This window comes from Natator depressus, chromosome 8, assembly GCF_965152275.1.
Source record: "Natator depressus isolate rNatDep1 chromosome 8, rNatDep2.hap1, whole genome shotgun sequence".
NCBI lineage: Eukaryota > Metazoa > Chordata > Testudines > Cheloniidae > Natator > Natator depressus.
Window position 1 is genome coordinate 40,484,220 of NC_134241.1, and position 22,147 is coordinate 40,506,366.

The 22,147-nt window shown below is 46.2% G+C and overlaps 1 protein-coding gene across 1 annotated transcript in view; it reads left to right on the plus strand.

Annotated features, from left to right (window-relative positions):
• The window catches only part of LOC141992681 (P-selectin-like), a 103,076-nt gene extending 81,248 nt beyond the window's left edge, over nt 1-21,828 (plus strand). The window contains exons 9-17 of the mRNA XM_074962014.1: nt 226-411; nt 1,170-1,355; nt 3,612-3,797; nt 4,881-5,066; nt 11,415-11,600; nt 13,769-13,891; nt 16,957-16,987; nt 18,221-18,276; nt 21,646-21,828. Of these exons, the coding sequence (XP_074818115.1) occupies nt 226-411; nt 1,170-1,355; nt 3,612-3,797; nt 4,881-5,066; nt 11,415-11,600; nt 13,769-13,891; nt 16,957-16,987; nt 18,221-18,275 (1,139 nt within the window). The 3' untranslated portion in view covers nt 18,276; nt 21,646-21,828. The remainder of the gene's footprint in view (nt 1-225; nt 412-1,169; nt 1,356-3,611; nt 3,798-4,880; nt 5,067-11,414; nt 11,601-13,768; nt 13,892-16,956; nt 16,988-18,220; nt 18,277-21,645) is intronic.
• The last annotated feature ends 319 nt before the right edge of the window (nt 21,829-22,147 follow it).

The following is a 22,147-nucleotide window of genomic DNA, read 5'->3' on the forward strand; positions in this document are numbered from 1 at the left end:
GGAATTATTTCCTTACTGTCCTTATCATTTAAACCGATCAATTCATTCCTGGGTATAATGTCCATTAATATTCCAACTGTCAAGTGCCCAGTGCTGGCTGTGAGTGGGTGGGGGGGAAGGGGCTGCTGTGAGGGCTGAGAGCTGGGTGCAGCGGGCCCCACCAAGAGCAACAGGGGGTCCTTACATTGACTGTCCTTACTTTGCTTGTATTCTGACTGTCTGCAGCTGTCAGGTGCCCAGTACTGGCCACCCCGGGCAGGGGCCAATTAAACTGCACTCATTGGCATGGAGACTTCACATATAACTCCACCTGTGCCTTTTCCTGTGAGACGGGGTTTGTGCGGAATGGATCTGAGACGCTGGAGTGCACAGCCCTGGGACAATGGACAGGGCGTCCCCCACACTGTGAAGGTAGAGGAACAGCGTTAACTGTGGGGGTGTGTGGAATGTACATTGCTGAGCTGGTGTGATCCCAGGTGACTTTCCATAGGAGCCCATTTCTTTGCCAGGTCTAGGGAATACAGCTATTGTATACGGAGGTTTGGGAGCCAGGACTGGACTTTTTGATCTGGGGCAGCTGTGCAATATAAAGCTTCATGGAGAGAAAGTTGTGTAAAAGAGAGACAATGGGCCTGATTTGCTATTGTCCTGCTCCTTGAGCAGCCTTTTACACCAGTGCCAAGTGAATGCCCCCCAACCCCTAGCACTACTGTCCCCTGGCTCCTCTTCCTGTCACCTACCCCCAGACACAACCAACCACTCGCCTCCTGGCACCCCACTAACCTGGCAATTCAATAACCATCAGTCCCTGTCCCTGGTACCCACCCTCCAGACAGCTCACCCCTCAGGCACCACACCTCTGGCATCTAGCCATTGAACTCATGATGGCATCTCATCCCCCGAAGGTCTAACACCCCAGCTCCTCCTTCCACATAGCATTTCACCACCCAGTTCCCTTGGCACACCACACCAAGGGTCTGAAATCCCCAGCATTGCACCACCCAGCACATGATGCCTCTGACAGCACATCGCCCAAAACCCCAGCACTCACCCTCATACATGGACATGCCCATGGCACTTTCACCCCCTCATTGGCTGATTCCCTTGGCACTTCACCCTCCAGCACCAATGGACCTATCCCCTTATGCAGTTCTGCTTTGCAATTCCAGCTGTCAAGTGCCCAGTGCTGGATTCCCCAGACAGGGGCCGATTAAACTGCACTCATTGGCATGGAGACTTCACATATAACTCCACCTGTGCCTTTTCCTGTGAGAAGGGGTTTGTGCGGAATGGATCTGAGACGCTGGAGTGCACGGCCCTGGGACAATGGACAGGGCATTCCCCGCGCTGTGAAGGTAGAGGAACAGCGTTAACTGTGGGGGTGTGTGGAATGTACATTGCTGAGCTGGTGTAATCCCAGGTGACTTTCCATAGGAGCCCATTTCTTTGCCAGGTCTAGGGAATACAGCTATTGTATACCGTGGTTTGGGAGCTGGGACTGGACCTTTTGATCTGGGGCAGCTGTGCAATATAAAGCTTCATTGAGAGAAAGTTGTGTAAAAGAGAGACAATGGGCCTGATTTGCTATTGTCCTGCTCCTTTGGCAGCCTTTTACACCAGTGCCAAGTGAATGCCCCCCAATCCCGAGCACTACTGTCCCCTGGCTCCTCTTCCTGTCACCTACCCCCAGACACAACCAGCCACCTGCCTCCTGGCACCCCACTAACCTGGCAATTCAATAACCATCAGTCCCTGTCCCTGGTTCCCCACCTCCAGACATCTCACCCCTCTGGCACCTAGGCATTGAACTCGTGATAGTATCTAATCCCCCAGAGGTGCTAACATGCCAGGACCTCATTCCACATAGCATTTCACCCCCAGCACCCAGTTCCCTTGGCACGCTGCGCCAATTGTCTGAAATCCCCAGCACTGCACCACCCAGTACATGATGCCTCTGGCACCACATCACCCAGAACTCCATACTCCCAGCACTCACCCTCATCCACTGACACACCCATGGCACTTTCACGCCCTCACTGGCTGATTCTCTTGGCACTTCACCCTCCAGCACCAATGGACCTAACCCCTTATACAGTTCTGCTTTGCTATTCCATAGAGCAGGTCCTCAAGGAATCAATTCTGAAGCACTTAGAGGAGAGGAAAGTGATCAGGAACAGTCAGCATGGATTCACCAAGGGCAAGTCTTGCCTGACTAATCTAATTGCCTTCTATGACGAGATAACTGGCTCTGTGGATGAGGGGAAAGCAGTCGACGTGTTATTCCTTGACTTTAGGAAAGCTTTTGATATGGTCTCCCATGGTATTCTTGTCAGCAAGTTAAAGAAGTATGGGCTGGATGAATGGACTATAAGGTGGATAGAAAGCTGGCTAGATCATTGGGTTCAGTGGGTAGTGATCAATGGCTCCATGTCTAGTTGGCAGCCGGTATCAAGCGGAGTGTCCCAAAGGTCGGTCCTGGGGCCAGTTTTGTTCAATATCTTCATTAATGATCTGGAGGATGGCGTGAATTGCACCCTCAGCAAGTTTGCAGATGACACTAAACTGGGAGGAGTGGTATATAGCTCAGTGGTTTGAGCATTGGCCTGCTAAACCCAGGATTCTAAGATCAATCCTTGAGGGGGCCATTTAGAGATCTGGGGCAAAAATTGGGGATTGGTCCTGCTTTGAGCAGGGCGTTGGACTAGATGATCTCCTGAGGTCCCTTCCAACCCTGATAGTGTATGAAATGATATGCTGGAGGGTAGGGATAGGATACAGATGGATCTAGACAAATTAGAGGATTGGGCCAAAAGAAATCTGATGAGGTTCAACAAGGACAAGTGCAGAGTCCTGCACTTAGGATGGAAGAATCCCATGCACCGCTACAGACTAGGGACCGAATGGCTAGGCAGCAGTTCTGCAGAAAAGGACCTAGGGGTTACAGTGGACAAGAAGCTGGATATGAGTCAACAGCGTGTCCTTGTTGCCAAGAAGGCTAACGGCATTTTGGGCTGTATAAGTAGGGGCATTGCCAGCAGATCGAGGGACGTGATCATTCCCCTCTATTCGACATTGGTGAGCCCTCATCTGGAGTACTGTGTCCAGCTTTGGGTCCCACACTACAAGAAGGATGTGGAAAAATTGGAAAGAGTCCAGCGGCGAGCAACAAAAATGATTAGGGGATTGGAGCACTTGACTTATGAGGAGAGGCTGAGGGAACTGGGATTGTTTAGTCTGCAGAAGAGAAGAATGAGGGGGGATTTGATAGCTGCTTTCAACTACCTGAAAGGGGGTTCCAAAGAGGATGGATCTAGACTGTTCTCAGTGGTAGCAGATGACAGAACAAGGAGTAATGGTCTCAAGTTGCAGTGGGGGAGATTTAGGTTGGATATTAGGAGAAACTTTTTCACTAGGAGGGTGGTGAAGCACTAGAATGCGTTACCTAGGGAGGTGGTGGAATCTTGTTCCTTAGATGTTTTTAAGGTCAGGCTTGACAAAGCCCTGGCTGGGATGATTTAGTTGGGGTTGGTCCTGCTTTGAGCAGGGGGTTGGACTAGATGACCTCCTGAGGTCCCTTCCAACCCTGATATTCTATGATTCTATGATTCCAGCCGTCAAGTGCCCAGTGCTGGATTCTCCGGGCAGGGGCCAATTAAACTGCACTCATTGGCATGGAGACTTCACGTATAACTCCACCTGTGCCTTCTCCTGTGAGACGGGGTTTGTGCGGAATGGATCGGAGATGCTGGAGTGCACAGCCCTGGGACAATGGTCAGATCGTCCCCCGCGCTGTGAAGGTAAGGTACAGGCTATATGCCTCAGGACTGTCTTGGGAAGCTGCTTCTGCTCACCTCGTAAGAAGCTCTGGGGCAAATTACACTGAGTTGACCTTAGAAAGTCTGAATTTACAGAACTGAAAAGCAAATCAAGGAAATCTTAAACCCAGGATTTAGAGCCTGTCAGGGTTCCCTCCCCACTCTGAACTCTAGGGTACATATGTGGGGACCCGCATGAAAGACCTCCTAAGCTTATTTCTACCAGCTTAGGCTAAAACTTCCCAAAGGCACAAATTCTTTGCCCTTGGAGGGTACGCTGCCACCAGCAAGTGATTTAACAAAGAATCAGGGAAAGGACCACTTGGAGTTCCTATTCCCCCAAAATATCCCCCCCAAGCTCTTACACCCCCTTTCCTGGGGAGGCTTGAGAATAATATCCTAACCAATTGGTTACAAAGTGATCACAGACCTAAACCCATGGGTCTTAGGACAATAGAGAAATCAGTCAGGTTCTTAAAAGAAGGATTTTATTTTAAAAAAGGTAAAAATCACCTCTGTAAAATCAGGATGGAAAATAACTTTACAGGGTAACAAAAGATTCAAAAACACAGCAGAACTTCTCTAGGCTTAGTTTCAAAGTTACAAAAAACAGGAATAAACCTCCCTCCAGCAAAGGAAAAATTCACAAGCAGAACAAAAGATAATCTAACATGCCTTGCCTGGCTTTTACTTACAATTTTTGTAATATGAGAGACTTTTAGGATGGTTTATAGGAGAAGGAGTTTTCTGACCTGATGCTTCTCTGCTCCCCAAGAGAACACACACAACAAAGCCTCCCGCCCCCACAAGATTTGAAAGTATCTTTTTTCCCCATTGGTCCTTTTGGTCAGGTGCCAACCAGGTTATTTGAGCTTCTTAACCACTTACAGGTAAGGAGGAATTCTAGGCTACCCTTAGCTGTATGGTTAGGACAGAGCCTCTTTGAACACTAACAGGAAACTCTGTAACCGCTGTGATTATGTAAGCTAAGGCCAGGATTTCCACTGCTGTGGGCTGCTGCAGATCTCGTGGAGCAATCAGTACTATTCTGCTTTGCTATTTCAGCTGTCATGTGCCCAGGTTTGGCCGCCCCTGGCAGAGGCCGATTAAACTGCACTCACTGGCATGGAGACTTTGCATATAACTCTACCTGCGCCTTCTCCTGTGAGACGGGGTTTGTGCGGAATGGATCGGAGACAGTGGAGTGCACGGCCCTGGGACAATGGACAGGGAGTCCCCCACTCTGTGAAGGTAGAGGCCCAGTGATAACTGTGTGGTGTGTGTGGAATGTACATTGCTGAGCTGGTGTGATCCCAGGTGGCTTTCCATAGGAGCCCATTTCTTTGCCAGGTCTAGGGAAGAGAGCTATTGTGTACAATGGTTTGGGAGCCAGGGGACTGGACCTTTTGATCTGGGGCAGCTGTGCCATGTAAAGCTTCATTGGGAGAAAGTTGTAATAGGGAGACAATGGGTCTGGGTCACCATTGCCTTGCACCTTGTTCAGCCATTTAAAGCAGTGCAAGGTTAGAAGATGGATGTTACACTCCCTAGCAAACACCTCTCCTAACTTATCCCTGCAGCACCTTACTTTTTAGCACATGCATGGCACCTTCCTCTTGACACTGCACAACTCATCAGCCCATATCCCTGGCATCCCACCTACCAGCACCATCTCTCCTATAGACCGCACTACTCCAGCTCAACTGCCGTGGAGTGGGGCAAAAGGGGCAGTTTGCCCCAGGCCCTCCATTTGAAAGGGCCCCCAAACCAAATAGTCTTGCAACCTGGTGGATGGGGTAGCAGTGCCACTCAACTCTGGTGCTGCAACCATGTGTGGTCACAATACCCAGAGCAGGAAGCCGGGCCCAGCTCTGGGAGAGAAGCCACCGCTGGGTGTGAGTTTGCTCCATCTTCACTGCTGTCAGCCTCCCTCCATCCCCACCCCATTGGCCTCCAGTCAGTCAGTGTTTTTCACCCTTGGATTTTTTGGAAGGGGTGGTCTCAGTTGCAGATTTTTCCCTTGGCCCCCAAAAACCTCTGTGTGACCCTGCCCTCTGGCACCATAACACTTAACCAGTCCACTCACAGTATCACCTCACTCCCATGTCACCCACTCCCCACAAGCCCCCAGAAACCCAGCCCTGCAGCAACACCCCGCGACCATCCCCTGGTTCCCACCCTCCAGCACCCCCCCTCCCGCTGTGCCACTTCACCTGGCACCCCATCCCCCTCTCATTTCACCACTCAGTACTTTACTCCTGACTCCACTTCTCCTGGAATTCCATATCTGAAGCACCCCCACAACCTTCCCCTTTGTCTCCAGGCCTGGACTAAATGAGGCCCACTAACTCTTTCCCATCTCCCAGGCATGCATGCATTTATGTATTCACTCATTGTTTGGTATTATGTACAGCTTGGTGTTTTACCCAACATTGGGGGTCCTTGGCAGAGCTCTCTTTGCTGTCAGTTTTCCTTCTCATTTTTAAGTGAATAGCTGTGAATTCCATGTTTTTCCTAGCTATTGGGTGTCAACTTCACATGTCTATTACCTGACTAAAAGTCCTATTTCTGGTTGAAACACAGATTGAAAGCTTTCAGAGAGGGAGCAAGTTCTTTCTTTTTTCCTTCAAACTGAAAATAAAATCAGGCTTATTATTTTTAAGGCACTAGAACTATCCAAAATCCTGGCCCATTTTGGTGTCAGATGCTGCTCAGAACCTGCACCATGGTGTTCCTGAGCAATCTTATAGATGCATAGATTCCAAGGCTAGAGGGGACCACTGCAATCATCTAGTCTGACCTCCTGTATAGCACAGGCCAGAGGACTGCCCCAAATAATTCCTACAGCAGATCTTTTAGAAAAATATCCAGTCTTGATTTAAAAATTGTCAGTGTTGGACAATCCACCACAACCCTTGGTAAATTGTTCCAGTGGTTAATTACTCTCATTATTAAAAATGTATGCCTTATTTCCCATCAGAATTTGTCTAGCTTCAACTTTCAGCCATTGGATTGTATTAGACCTTTCTCTACTAGATTGAAGATCACACTATCAAACAGCTGTTGCTGTCATCGGGGGCAGAGGGGTCATACAGGGCCTCCTGCCTAATGGCTACTTTTCAGATATGGCGGCAGTCCCGCCTAAGGGCTACAGTTCAAGTATGGTGGGAGTCCTGCCCAATAGCAATAGTTCAAATGTGACAGTAGTCCAACCAAGTGGCAACAGTCAGTGGCAATGGCGCAGATGTGGCAGAAGTCCTGCCTACTGGTCACTGCTCGAGTGGGAGTAGGGGTACCCAGGCCCACTGGGTTCCAACCCAGGACCTTGAGAGACTGGTTCAGCTGCTCACCTTTCTCCCTTTGGTGTCAGCCTCCAGTCAGCTTCCCTGGCCACTTCCTACTCCCATCCACATCCCATCCAGTTGCCGCCCGTCTCTGGTAGACTTCTCCTTCTGGGCTTCCAGCCCTCATCATGGCCACTGGGTGCTATGGCTCCCCTGCTCGATGCTGGGTCAGCTCTGGTCCTGCCTGGGAGCTCCCAGGGCACAGCCCCAGACTGAGCTGCCTGGCTGGCTTTTAAACCATGCCTCCAGGCTGAACATGCTCGGCAACGGCATGGGGCAAGGCTTCCTTAGCCCTTAACTCTTACTTAACCCCCTCTTGGCCAGTGAGGGGTTTATACCTCCCATCAGAGTTGCCCATATGGGTACTTATAGACTGTGATCAAACCACTTCTTAACCTTCTCCCTGTTAAGATAAATAGATTGAGCTCTTTGAATCTGTCACTATAAGGCAGGTTTTCTAATCCTTTAATCATTCTCATGGCTCTTCTCTGAACCTTCTGCAATTTATCAACATCCTTCTTGAATTATGGACTCTAGAACTTGATACAGGATTCCAGCAATGGTCACACTAGTGCCAAAACCCGAGGTAAAATAACCTCTCTGCTCCTCCTCAGGATTCCCCTTTTTGTGCATCCAAGGATCACACTAGCTCTTCTGGCCACAGTGTTACACTGGGTGCTCATATTCAGCTGATTATCCCCATGACCCCCCAATCCTTGTCAGAGTCACTGCTTCCCAGGATAGAGTCCCCCATCCTGTAAGTATGATTTGTTTCTGGATGTATTAGATTAGATTAAATCTCAGGAAAAACTTCCTAACCGTCAGAACAGTCGAACACTGGAATAGACTGCCTTGGGAAGTTGTGGAAGTTTCTTCACTGGAGGTTTTCAAAAGGAGGCCAGATAGCCATCCATCTTGGATGGTTTAGCCACAACAAATCCTGCATCTTGGCAGGGGTTAGACTAGATGACCCTTGTGGTCCCTTCTAACCCTGTGATTCTATGGTTCTATGATTCTCCATTTAGCTGTTTTCAATTGTACATTGTTTTCTTGCACCCAACTGACCAACAGATCCAGATCGCTCTGTGTCAATGACCTGTCCTCATCATCATTTACCACTCCCCCCATTGTTGTGTCATCTGAAAAATTTATCAGTGATGATTTTATGTTGGGCCAAAAACGAATCCCTGAAGGACCCCACTAGAAACATCCACTCAATGAGGAATCCTATTTACAATTAAATTTTGAGACCTATTAATTGGCCATCTTTTAATTTGTTTAATGTGTGCCATAATTTTATATTGTTCTAGTTTTTTAACCAAAATGTCGTGCGGTACCAAGACAAACATTTTACAGTGTATTACAGAGTATGTGTATTACAGTGTATATGTATTACATCAACACTATTGCCTTTGTCAACCAAACCTTTAATCTCATCAAACAAAGATATTGTTAGTCTGATCTATTTTCCATAAACCCATGTTAATTGGCATTAATTATATTACCTTCTTTTAATTCTTTATTAATCGAGCCCCGTATCAGCTGCTCCATTATGTTTCCTAGTATCAGTGTCAGATTGATTAGAATAATTTTCCAGGTCATCTTGTAACACAGCTCTGAACAGGCCTCAGGCATGGCTGTTAATGTGTGCCTGCAAAGCAGCTGTCAGTGCCGAATGGAGCTATCATAGGAAAAATGGGGTTGGTATGAATTGTATTAAAAGGTTCCAAATTCTGTGTCGTAATCCACACACTTCCATACCACAGGCTCTTCAGTCTCACCTATTGAACTAGAGGCTCAAGGCAAGGCTCTCCTTTCCCCATTATTATGATTCAGGCTCTCTAGGCCTCATGACAGTTGCACTTGCTTTCTGTAACGAGGGGTAGCACAGCTGTCCGAGCTGCTCCCTGGAGAGGAAGCACACTGCTCGTGTAGCTGCAGGCTGGTGTTCAACACCAGCGATGTTCCACACAAAGAGTATGTTTGCATTGCAGTCAGAGGTGGGATTGCAACATGTGTAGACATACCTGAGCTGGGAATGTTTACACAGCAACTAGATACCTGCACCTGGCCTGTGTCGTCAACTTGGGCTCGCAGAGCTCAGGCTGCAGGGTTATTTGATTGCTGTGTAGACTTCCAGGCTTGGGCTGGAGCCTGATCTACGTATGCTCCAGTCACGCTTCTGATTGCGGTGCAGACAGACCTTAAGAGGTGCTTAGCCAATGTCTCTAGTTACAGTTTCCTAGCAGGAGGTATACACTGCATGCTCCCAGTTACATTGTGAGAGCTATCAGTGACCCACTTCCTCTGAGCTCTTTATCCATCCATCCCTGCTGCATTCCATGCTCCACTGGGGTGTACTGAGGTCAGGGTGTCTTCCCAGGTTGGCAATGGCTGCATTGTGTGCTGTAATATTTAAGGCTGAACTTTGCGAGATGGGTCTGAACTAGGGCTGTCAAGCGATTAAAAAAATTAATCGCTATTAATCACGATTAAAAAATTCATTGCAATTAATAGCTTGATTAATCGCGCTGTTAAACAATAATAGAATATTATTCATTTAAATATTTTTGGATGTTTTGCACATTTTCAAATATATTGATTTCAATTTCAACACAGAATACAAAGTGCACAGTACTCACTTTATATTTATCTTTTATTATAAATATTTGCACTGTAAAAATAAAAGAAATAGTATTTTTCAATTCACTTAATACAAGTACTGGAGTGCAATCTCTTAATCATGAAAGTTGAACTTACAAATGTAGAATTATGCACAAAAAATAATTGCATTCAAAAATAAGAGAATGTCAAACTTTAGAGCCTAAAGTCCACTCAGTCCTACTTCTCATTCAGCCAATCGCTCAGACAAACAAGTTTGTGTACATGTGCAGGAGATAATGCTGCCTGTTTCTTGTTTACAATGTCATCTGAAAGTGAGAATAGGCATTTGCATGACATTGTTGTAGCCGGTGTTCCAAAATATTTACATGCCAGATGCGCTAAGGATTCATATGGCATATGTCCCTTCATGCATCCATGCTGATGATGGGTTCTGCTTGATAACAATCCGAAGCAGTGCAGACTGACGCACGTTCATTTTCATCATCTGAGTCAGATGCCACCAGGAGAAGGTTGGTTTTCTTTTTTGGTGGTTCGGGTTCTATAGTTTCTGAATCAGAGTGTTGCTCTTTTAAGACTTCCGAAAGCATGCTCCACACATCGTCCCTCTCGGATTTTGGAAGGCACTTCATATTCTAAAACCTTGGGTCGAATGCTGTAGCTATCTTTAGAAATCTCACATTGGTACCTTCTTTGCGTTTTTTTAAATCTGCTGTGAAAGTGTTCTTAAAACGAACAACATGTGCTGGGACGCCATCCAAGATGGCTATAACATGAAATATATGGCAGAATGCGGGTAAAACACAGAGCAGGAGGCATACAACTCTCCCCCAAGGAGTTCAGTCAAAAATTTAATTAATGCATTATTTTTTAATGAGTGTCATCAGCATGGAAGCATGTCCTCTGGAACGGTGGCTGAAGCATGAAGGGGCATACGAATGTTCAGCATATCTGGAATGTAAATACCTTGCAATGCCTGCTACAAAAGTGCCATGGGAACGCCTGTTCTCACTTTCAGGTGACACTGTAAATAAGAAGCGGGCAGCATTATCTCCCATAAATGTAAACAAACATCTGATGAAGTGGGCTGTAGCCCATGAAAGCTTATGCTCAAATAAATTTGTTAGTTTCTAAGGTGCCACAAGTACTCCTGTTCTTTTTGTTTGTCTGAGTGATTGGCTGAACAAGAAATAGGACTGAGTGGACTTGTAGGCTCTAAAGTTTTACATTGTTTTGTTTTTGAATGCAGTTATATAACAAACAAAAATCTACACTTATAAGTTACACTTTCACGACAAAGAGATTGCATTATGGTACTTGTATGAGGTGAATTGAAAAATATTATTTCTTTTGTTTATCATTTTTACTGTGCAAATATTTGTAATAAAAAATCATAATATAAAGTGAGCACTGTACACTCTATATTCTGTGTTGTAATTGAAATCAATATATTTGAAAATGTAGAAAAACACCCAAAATATTTAATAAATTTCAATTGGTATTCTATTGTTTAACAGAGCGATTAAGATTGCGATTAATCACAATTAATTTTTTTTAGTTAATCACTTGAGTTAACTACAATTAATCAACAGCCCTAGTCTGAACATTTCATCATTTGTTTTCTTTATTCCAGTCATGAGATGCCCCAAGCTGAGGGGCCTAGAGCCAATTCTTATGAATTGCTCCCACCCTCTGGGATCCTTCAGCTATGGGTCAGTGTGTCGCTTCCGCTGCACTCAGGGCTACTTCCTCAATGGGACGAGCAGGGTGCGGTGCCAGCCTGATGCGCACTGGTCAGACAAGATGCCTACCTGCCAAGGTACGTTGTTTTGCCATATTCTAGCTTCCACGTGGAGCAGTGCTTTTCCCTTGCAAGCCCTTTGCCAGAGAGAGACAAGAGGGTGAACGTGGAGATGCTCAGGTGGGGACTGAGCATTCCCAATGTGGGGAAGGAGATGTAGGGGCTGCCAAATGAGGCTGGGCTCGGTGACAGGAAGAGCCCTTTGAGGTATATACTAATAATTACATCCCTTTGCAAAGCTTCATACTTGGGTGAAACCAGCAAGCACTAGAGAGTGGAACACAAGGGTGGCCAGTGGGCATCAGACACTACGTCCATGTAGCTCAGCCCAGTATCCTGTCTCTGGCAGGAGCCAGCACCAGATGCTGCTGGGGAAGGTGCAAGAAGCCCCACAGCAGGCAGATGTGGGATGATTTGCTCCACTAGTTAGTGGTTGACTCAAGCAAGAGGGTGTCTGTCCCTCCAAGACTCTGTATTTAATGTTTTCTGTTACAACTCCTGATCCTCTTGTGATCTGTATAAACAGCAAATGCCTTGCTGGGCCTTGAGAAGCTCCTGCCCCTGGTATCTGTGAGAGTACCACCAGCACATTGGTGCACTGTGTGATCATGTATTGGATTTGAATTTGCCACCTTTCGTTTTCACTGAATGTCCCATTATGCTATGAGACTGGGAGAACACTCTCCAGTACCTTCTCCAGGTCACTTTTATCAGATCCTCATTTATCCATCCCCTCTCTATGGCAACAATCCCAGTCTCTCTCCTTGTCTCTCTAGCCACCCTGCTCTGATCCTGCGATGTCACTTTTGAGGGGGGTGAGCAGCACTTCACATAGCATCCCATGCAAGGGCATCCCATTCCTTTCTATAATGCTGCTCTATATTTTCCATATTATGCTCCATCCAGTTTCATTTGCACCCTAACAATTTGTTTGGTTTTTTGACCGCCACTGCACATAAAGCAGAACAGCACTCTCCATTGAATTGTCCCTAGTGATGCCCAAGTCTATTTCCTTAGGTCACACAGCTTATTTATAACTCAGTATGATGGATGGGGTAGATGGATGGATGGATGGATGGATTTATTCCCTCCAGCCAAGGGTGCCAGAACCGGCTATATCCACCCACTTTTTACATGGACGTAGTTGTGGGGGCAGGAGGCCACGTTGTACCCCCAAACTGCAAGCCCAGGCAGGCACAGAGTGGCGGAGGCAGGGGCTGCGTTTCACAGTGAGCAGCTGATGATCAGTTCCCCAGCTGCAAAGCTCACCCCCTGCCCACAGCACCAGCCTCTTCCCAGTGGGGGACTGAGGTGGGCCTTAGCTCCCCCACACCACTAGTCCTGGCCACTGTCCGTGGCCCCGCCCCCTGCTCCTCCTTTTCCCCCCGAGGCCCTGCTAGAAGCCTGAGCTGGGCCGTGGTAAGTAGGGTGACCAGATAGCAAGTGTGAAAAATCAGGACAGGGTTTGGGGGGTAATAGGCGCTAATATAAGAAAAAGCCCCGAATATCAGGACTGTCCCTATAAAATCAGGACAACTGGTCACTTAGTGATAAGAGCCATCCAAGGAGCACGCCCACTGTGGAGAGCCCCTGACCCTCCACCACAGGGGAGGCGGGGCCTTGGGGGAAGAGGAAGGCAGGGGTGAGGCCACGGAGGAAGCAAGGCCTTGCAGGCCCCCCACTTCTACCTAGGTTCCAGCACTCCTCCGTCCAGAATGTATTACTTTGCATTTATCAACACTTAATTTCATCTGATTTAGGAGCAGGGGTCCCAGTAACTTTCAATGGGATTCAAGAGTCTAAAGCTCAGTTTTTTAAAGGTATTTACGTGTTGCTTCATTCAGCATTACAAGGTCTAAGTGACTTAGACAGCTAAGTCCCATTAAGTGCCTACGTCACTTTTGAAAAGGGACCTAGCCATCCAAGACACTTAGGGCCAGATTTTTAAAAGTATCGAGGCACCTAAAGACACAGACAGGGTCCTAGTGGGAATGTCAGAGGCATACAACTCCCAGAGTTCAGCACCTCACCTTCTTAGGTGCTTTTGTCAATCCCACTAGGGCCTGTTTGTCTCACTAGGGACCTAAATACCTTTGAAAATCTGGCCCTAAGATGCTTAGGTTCTTTTGAAAATTTTACACCCAGTGATCTGAATCCTAACACGTTGGCCTGGGAATTTATTTCAGAAGAGGCTGCTCCCTATTTCAAGCAAGTCCTGCTTTACATGGGTGGTGGAGCTGTGGCCCTTGTGGCCCTATTGCTGACAGGAATGCTCATAGCTCTGCTAATCAAGCGTCTCAGTGACAAAGGTAAGAAATACATGGCTTTGTTTGTGCCTTTGGTCATTACTGCTGTGGGTATTTGCCTGGAAACAGGTGATTTATCCCTTGAAGAAGTGCAGTTAAGGTCAGAAAAATGATTCAAGATGGCCCCTTATTAGTCCATGTGGTTCATCCCTGTGTGCCTATTTATGGACAAAAGTACACCCTCTCCTCAGCCCTGCAGACCCAGCATAGCTGAGGTAGGAGCTGGATTCTATTCTGCCTCACATGGCTGAGGTCAGCAGCATCTTTGTCCCTGATGAGGCTTGGTGAGATGAAGGGGCTGAGCCAACCCCCACCGAAGTCAACAGAACCAGTGTGGCTGCTGACACTATTTTCAGGGAGGTCCAAAGGTCTGAAATACAGATGGCTGGCATGCTAGAACCCTTTCTGAGGGTAACCAATGCCATCCCTTTTCCTCAGGAGGTAAACAAAGCCCCAACAGAGAGATAGGAGCCCTGTCAGCTGCACCTTGCTCTGCTGGGCCCTCCTAATAATAATCTCACCTGTCCCAGAGGCCTTGTATCCATGCCCCTTGGCTCAGATGGCATCATTAAGGTGGTCCCAGTTCTCTTCCCTCTGCTCAGGCATGGAGTCTAGCCATGTGGGGTGTGACTTCCCCTGGTGTTATCTGGACCAGTGATCTGCTAGGTCACTCCAATCCTTACCCTGCTCTGCTGTGGGAACCCCACACCCTGGTTGTTCCCGCACAGCCTCTGGCACTTAAGCTGCTCCCAGCTATGTGAGTGAGTACTTTTGGCCAGCCGCTGCTTTGATTGTGCAGCCGAATGACGCTAGCCAATATCTCTGGTCCAAGACATAACCCTAGAAACCTCTGTCTTGCAGTGTCCAGTTATGCCCCTGGACGCTGCAAGTTTATATGAGTTCATCAATTTAACAAAGAAATTGATATGTACCAGGCTTGTTATCCCAAGGGGAGTCTCTGACACGCTTCAAACTAAATGCACTACTTCAGGTAGAATAAACAAAGAAATGTATTAACTACTGTAACGATGCGGCCTCTGGCGCGACGCAACTGAGAGTGTCAATTCAGGACAAATTGCTTAGAGCAGGGCAGTTACAGTCTAAGACTGGGTTTTCTCCACTTCTAAGGCACACCAAACCAACCAAGCAGAGAAGACTTTGGTCTCACCCCACTGGCTAACCAGAAGTCATACAAGCAATTCCCTTAGACACTCCAGTTTCCCAGTATCACCACCAGCAGCCACTCCTTATGGGGATAAAGGGTTATGAAAACCAATACCCCAGTAAAAGAAAAAAGGGATTCTCCTGATCCCAAAAGACCAAGCCCCAGACCCAGGTCAATACACAGGTCAGATCTTACCTACAAATCACGCTGTTGCCAGTCCTTTAGAATCTAAAATCTAAAGGCTTATTTGTAAAAGAAAGAAATATAGATGAGAGTTAAAATTGGTTAAACGGAATCAATTACATACAATAATGGCAAAGTTCTTGGTTCAGGTTTATAGCAGTGCTGGAATAAACTGCAGGTTCAAATGAAATCTCTGGAGTACATCCACAGCTGGGATGGGTCATTCAGTCCTTTGTTCAGAGCTTCAGTTTGTATCAAGATTCCTCCAGAAGTAAGAAGCAGGATTGAAGACAAAATGGAGGGGTATCCATTTTACGTTCTTTTACGTTCTTTCCCTTGTGGGCGGAAACTCCTTTGTTCTCCAGTGCAAAATCACAGCAACAAGATGGAGTTTGTAGCCACCTGGGCAAGTCACATGTTCATGCATGACTCAGTTTGCAGGCAGCAGCCATTGGTCACATGCTATCTTGAATGTCCCAGAAGACTTCTCATATGTGGATTGCAGTTTCCCAAGTTCCATTGTCAGTTAAGTGTTTTTTGACTGGGCACTTAATCTGCAAATTCTTCTCAAGAAGCTGACCAAATGCTTTACTAATGTTACTTAGAATCAAACACATTGAGATACAAGTACATAGCCAATATTCATAACTTCAACTACAAAAATGATACACACATACAGATATCATAATAATAACCATCAAATCATAACCTTTTCGTAGACACCTCACACAACAACCTTTGTACAATATTTGGTGCAACTATAGGATCTTGGTTGCAAGAATGATCTATATGGTCACAGTTTATGTCAATAACATCACAACTACAAAAGATAGATTTTAAGTGATTATAAGTCAAAGCACAAGAAGTCAGGTTTGGCCAAATGAAATAAAAGCAAAATGCATTCTAAGCTGATCTTAACACTTTCAGTGCCCTTACAAACTTAGATGCTTCTCACCACAGGCTGGGTGGTTGCCCTTCAGCCAGGCTCTACCCTTTGATCAGCGCTTCAGTCGCTTGGTGGTGGTGTCTGTAGATGATGGTGGAAGAGAGAGCCAGCATGGCAAACGTCTCTCCCTTTTATCATGTTCTTTCTTACCCCTTGGCTTCACCCCCACTCCTTTAGGATCAGGTGAGCATTACCTCATCGTAGTCCCAAACTGACCAAAGGAAGGGGGTGACTCACTGCAGAGTCCAACAGATACTTTGTTGTTGCCTCAGACAGTGTCCTTTGTTCCTGTGAGGCTGGGCTGGGTTTGTTCCATACATGCCTTGACGAGGTGTGAACTGCCCCTCTGTTCCTGGAGAGTTTTGCCTGGGCTTGTTTTAAGCCATGAGGATATATTTTCAACCTCATAACTATATACATGAAATTACAACCTATAATGTTACTATACTATAACAACAATGCTCAGTGCATCATGAGGCTTCCGAAGACACCCGACATGACAAACTTTGGATACCACGCAATCATATTATAAGGATGAACATGGGGGTATAGGGTGTTCCCCCGAGATATATAACGTTACATGGGGGGCATATGTACCTGAGCACAGTTTATCTCCACTAACCATCTCAGAATTTGCTCTCGGAAGCCATGGTGAGAAGTTAGTCTGTCAGAGATTGCTTTATCCCACTTGCTTACCATACCCTTCACTGATGAGATCTGTTTTGTGGTTGTTGTTTCTGCACCATCCCATGGATGTTTCAACTCCATCATCAGAGGAAGAAAAAACACTGCTGAATCCCACCAGGTAAGACAATGTGCTCTGTGTGCTGATCACTTTAACTTGTACCATGGCTTTCATGAGCATTGCAGCTACCATGGAGCTTGCCAGTCCCCTGTTTTTCCTCACCCAGCCCTTCCAAAAATTTTAGCCTTTTGGGGTGAAACATTCGTGCCCAACCCCAAAAGTGAATTTTTTTGAAAGTCTGAACAGGAATGGTTTATGGTATCAAGCACGAGGTGTGTAGGGCACTTTCCCTCATCATAAAACGTCATATAGTCCTTACATCAATAACTCTAGTGCTGAACCAGCTGAGGCTAGAAAGCTGAATTCTAGCAGGGACACAGACACCTTCTCAACATGGGCTTTGAGATTTACAATGAAAACTGGTTTTGATTAGACCAAATGATGAGCCTTTGGAAGTCACACTTTGTGCATACACAGAGGCATGATAGGTGCATTTTTAACAATGATTTGCCAGTGTTCCAAACAAAGGCAGGGTGCACTGTTTTGCATGGGTTGCTAATGGGACTGCATACACATTGTAAACAACTAGTCAGTAGATGCCAACAGAATGAGCTAGGGCTCTATAGGAGTCCTGTCCTGGTCAATGGGATTGTCTTGCCTGTTACATATACCATGATTTTTTATTACTAAATTCCAGTATTTAAAATAATAACACAGAGAGCCATTTCTTTCATTGGGTCCTTTAAAAATTGCAGTTTTAACAGGGGTCTCTGTTATAATCCACGTTGTGAGAATTTAAAGTGTGTTCCACCATGAAGCCAAAAACATCGTGGCATGGAGTCCCTGAGGATGACCCATGTATAGTGTTGTTTTGTTAGACCCTGGCTTTCTGTGAAGTGCAGGCTTAGGCCTGGAAGGGCAGTAAAGGTTTTGTAAACAATAGACATGAGAATGGCTTACAAGATGGGGGCATTAAGTTCATTGCTGTTTCCTTGTAATATGGATCCATATGAACATAGGTACAAAATTTATATGCAATCATGACTGGTTACAGCACCACATTCAGGGGATAAGGAGACTCTGATAACACATCCTCCCAGACACAGATGCAGTGGCTCATTCAGGAAAATGCGTGAGTCTTCAGGAGCTGCCACATCTGTGCCCCAATTCTTACTTTGCCTGGGTGGAAGAACTAGCTCCTTAAGAGAGAAAAGGGCTTTTTTGACCTATGGTGGGGTTCTCTCATTTCCTATCACTCCAGGTTTATACCAGTGTGTTTCTGTTGTTGTCTAGTGACCTGGGAGTAACTGGTGTCTTTACAAATGCAACGTTTGACTCCAACTTGTAAGGTAAACTGTCAGAGAAATCAGTCTTCAAATGCTTATTTATTTCTATGAGACAGAGTGGGTAAGGTAATATCTTTTATTGGACCAACTTCTGCTGGTGAGAGAGACAAGATTTCGAGCACACAGAGCTCTTCTTCAGGTCTGGGAAATATACTCCAAGCCTCTAAATGCAAGATGGAACAGATTGTTTAGCATAAGTAGTTAGCACATATTCTAAGGGACCATTCAAGGTAAAGTGGCCCATTAACACATATGCAGTCATAGGACAAAAAGAGGGGGGTTAGTGGGTAGTAGATTGTTGTAATGAGCCATAAATCTAGTGTCTCTGTTCAGTCCATGATTTTTAGTGTCTAGCAGAGTTATGAATTTAAGCTCCCAGGCTTATCTTTTGAAAGTGTTGTGCAGGTTTCTTTTGAGGATGAGGACTGATAGGTCAGATACAGTGATCACTTTGTGAAAAGTGTTCACCCACACATGATGTGATATTTTTGTCTTTTATCATTTTACTGTGTGACTCATTCAAGAGCTTAGTGACTGTCTGGTTTCACCCCATAGTTTTTATTGGGGCATTTAGTACACTGGATGAGGTATACCACCTGTTGTGATAGGCATGAGTAGGATCCATGGATCTTGAAAGGTGTGTTGTGAGGGTGTTGATCATTTTAGCAGTGGATTTATTTCTACAAGTTTTGTATTTGTTGTTCTGGCAGGGGCTGGTGCCATTTTCAGTTGGTGTCTCTTTGTCTGTGGGGAGCTTGCTTCCATTGATACACTTGGAGAGGTTGGGCCTTGATTGAAGGCCAGAAGAGGGAGTTCAGAAAAAGTTTATTTCAGGATGGGGACCCCATCAATTATGGGTTGTATTTGTTTGATGATACCCCATATGGGTTCCAGTGTGGGGTAGTAGGTGACAACCAGGCATGTGCAGTCGGAGGGGGTTATATTTCTGTATTGATGCAGGTTTTCTTCGGGTATTTGGGTGGTGCATGATGCAATCTATTTCTCTGGTGGAGTTCCTTGTTTGATGAAGTCAGTTTTGAATGTGTTAAGATGTATATCCCAGTCTTTCTCCTCGGAGCATATTCTGTGGTATCTGAATGTGTAGGGGTAGATAACAGATTTTTTGGTGTGTTTGGGGTGGTTACTGGATCTATGAAGGTAGGAGTGGTGATTAATGGATTTCTTATATTTAGCCCTGGTCTACACTGAAGGCGGGGGGGGGGGGGGGATGCAACTTCAGCTATGCGAATAGTGTAGCTGAAGTCGGCGTATCTTAGATTGACTTACCTGGTCGTGAGGACGGTGGCGAGTCTATCACTGCCACTCCCCTGTTGACTCCGCTTCCGCCTCTCGCGAGCTGGAGTTCTGGAGTTGACGGGGAGCACGTTCAGGGATCGATTTATCTGCAGGTAGTGAAGACCTGCCCACAGTTGTCTGTAGGGTTCCACTGTTAAAGCTGATTGTGGTGTCCACCAAGTTGATATTAGTGTGGGAGTGTTCCAGAGAGAGTTTAATGGAAGGTGTTTTTAGGTCACTCCACCTTGAATGGTCCCTTAAAATACGTGCTAACTATTTATGCTAAACAATCTGTTCCATCTTGCATTTAGTTGTGAGTCTTCAACTACCTTTTCCAGACCTGAAGAGCTCTGTGTGGCTCAAAAGCTTGTCTCTCTGACCAACAGAAGTTGGTCCAATAAAAGATATTACCTCACCCTCCTTGTCTCTCTAATATCCTGGGACTGCCTCAGCTGCAACACTGCATATATGTATTTCTGTGGTATATACAAAGCCCTGCTCCTGCCTCTGTTAAAACAATCTCACATTGGAATGAAATTTATAATGTGACTGGAATACACTAGCCAAGTGGGTTTTTGTCTTCTCTTACGGCTGGGGTTCATGTTTGTGAATATGAGTCAGTGACTGCTAGAGAAGTTAGTCCTTTAGCTCAGATGGGAGAAGCTCATGCTTTTGGTGCTGGTTTTAATCCCCAGGGACAACTCAAGGTGAGGGAACATGGGCTAAAGGAGTCCAGTTAGCTGGTGGCAGCAGCTTACCTTCTGTTACAGCCCTGGCTAAGTTTCCACTCTGGATAGTCATTAGTCTGCTGTATGGGACTCAGCCTTCGGTTTCCTTCGTGGGCACTACAGTTTTTAATTTAGCTCTTTAGGGACCACATGACAGTTAAATCAAGGAACACAGAGTCTTTGCAAAGGAACTTTATAAACACACACACTTTACTTTTAGACAGCACAAGAGTCACAGAGCTAAGCCAAAACAAGAAACATTTGCATGCAATTCTCTCCCTCCAAGTCCTCATCACTCCTTTAAGTCCTCTGGTGTTTTCGTCAGGGTCCTGGTGGGAAGACAAGCCCCTCCTGCCCACTCCTCCAGCATGTCTTCTTTTTCTGGCAGTGGTCTGGAGCCCTTGTGCAGCCAGTATGTCTCTGTCAGGTGGTCAGCTGGAGGAAAATAGCAGTTCAGCCAGGGAGGGAATTCCAGCATCTCCCCTCCCCACACAGGTTTCTGTGGCCTGGTCTACACCTAAAAGTTGATCTGAGCCCTGGTGTAGACACCAATATGTCAATAGAAGAATTCTTCAGTTGGCCTAGTTACCGCCTTTCAAGGGGGTGGATTAATCACAGTGATAGAAAAACCCACGTGTCTACACTAGCAAGTGTCTACACTACAGAGCAACAAGCAGCACAGCTGCCGTGCCATACCTATGCCACCATCACACCTTTCCAGACACAATCTGTTCACTAAATGCCAGGATCCTGTTAGCAAACAGCTGAGCTCATTCACAGTGACTGTTATAATTACATATGATATTGCACATAGCAAAATGGAATTTTTAAATTAACCCAGACATAGTTGCCAAATGGTCATATGTGAACTGGCCGCTAGAGGCAGACAAAGACACTCTTCTACAGCTTGTTACATGAAAATCCAACATGGTTCAATGTGTGTTTGTTTTACTGTCTAAACAACATGCACTACTGCAAAGGTTCTCAACCTGTGCATCATGGCCACCCCCCTTTCTCTAAGGGTAGATGGGAGGAGTATCATGAAACACTTTTCTATTGTGACATGGGGTCATGACATGGAAAAGGATGAGAACCCCTGTGCTAGAGGAGCTGTTTTGGATACATGCACAAGCTCTACAAATTGGTACACCATGCAAAATGTAGCAGAAAGTCCTAGCCTAGTCCTAAAAAGGTGTCTGGAAACTCTTCAGTAAATGAGAACAACTCCCCTCCCCATCCCCCATTCACCCCACCAGCATGTCAATAACTCAGAAATGAATAAACTGAACTTTACCAAACTCTGAAAGAAATTTTCCTTTGGGTGATTTCTTATTTATATTCATTATAGCTAAAGCAGAAGATGCCCCCCGGAGAGAAGATCACTGGAAGTGAAAGGACCTGAAGATCGTACTCAAGCCTCAATCCTTTTAGAAGCTGTTTTTATACCTTACTCCTCAGCTCAGCTCTGCCATCGTCCAGCCCAAGAACTCACAGTCAGAGATTAAACTAACTCTGGTGCACACATCCCGGCCTGATCTGAAATCCTGACTTGTTTTTTCTCTGACACTGGGCTTTGGTTCACAATCCAGTTATATAATGTAAAGGTCCCCAAGCATGGGTGGCAGGTGAATCACTGGCTTGGGGAGGTTAGCCCACTTGTCCAGCCCCTTCTACCTGAAACCCTGCACCTTCCACGCCCGCCAGAGCCTAGAGACCCCGCACAGTGGCCGCTGGCCCCTGCCCCAGGCTAGCACCCCCAGCTGCCACCCCTCAGCCCCAGAGCACTGGGAGGCCAGGCAGCGTGGCAACCGCCCCCCCCCCCCGCACCAGCCCCAGAGTGCTGGGAGACC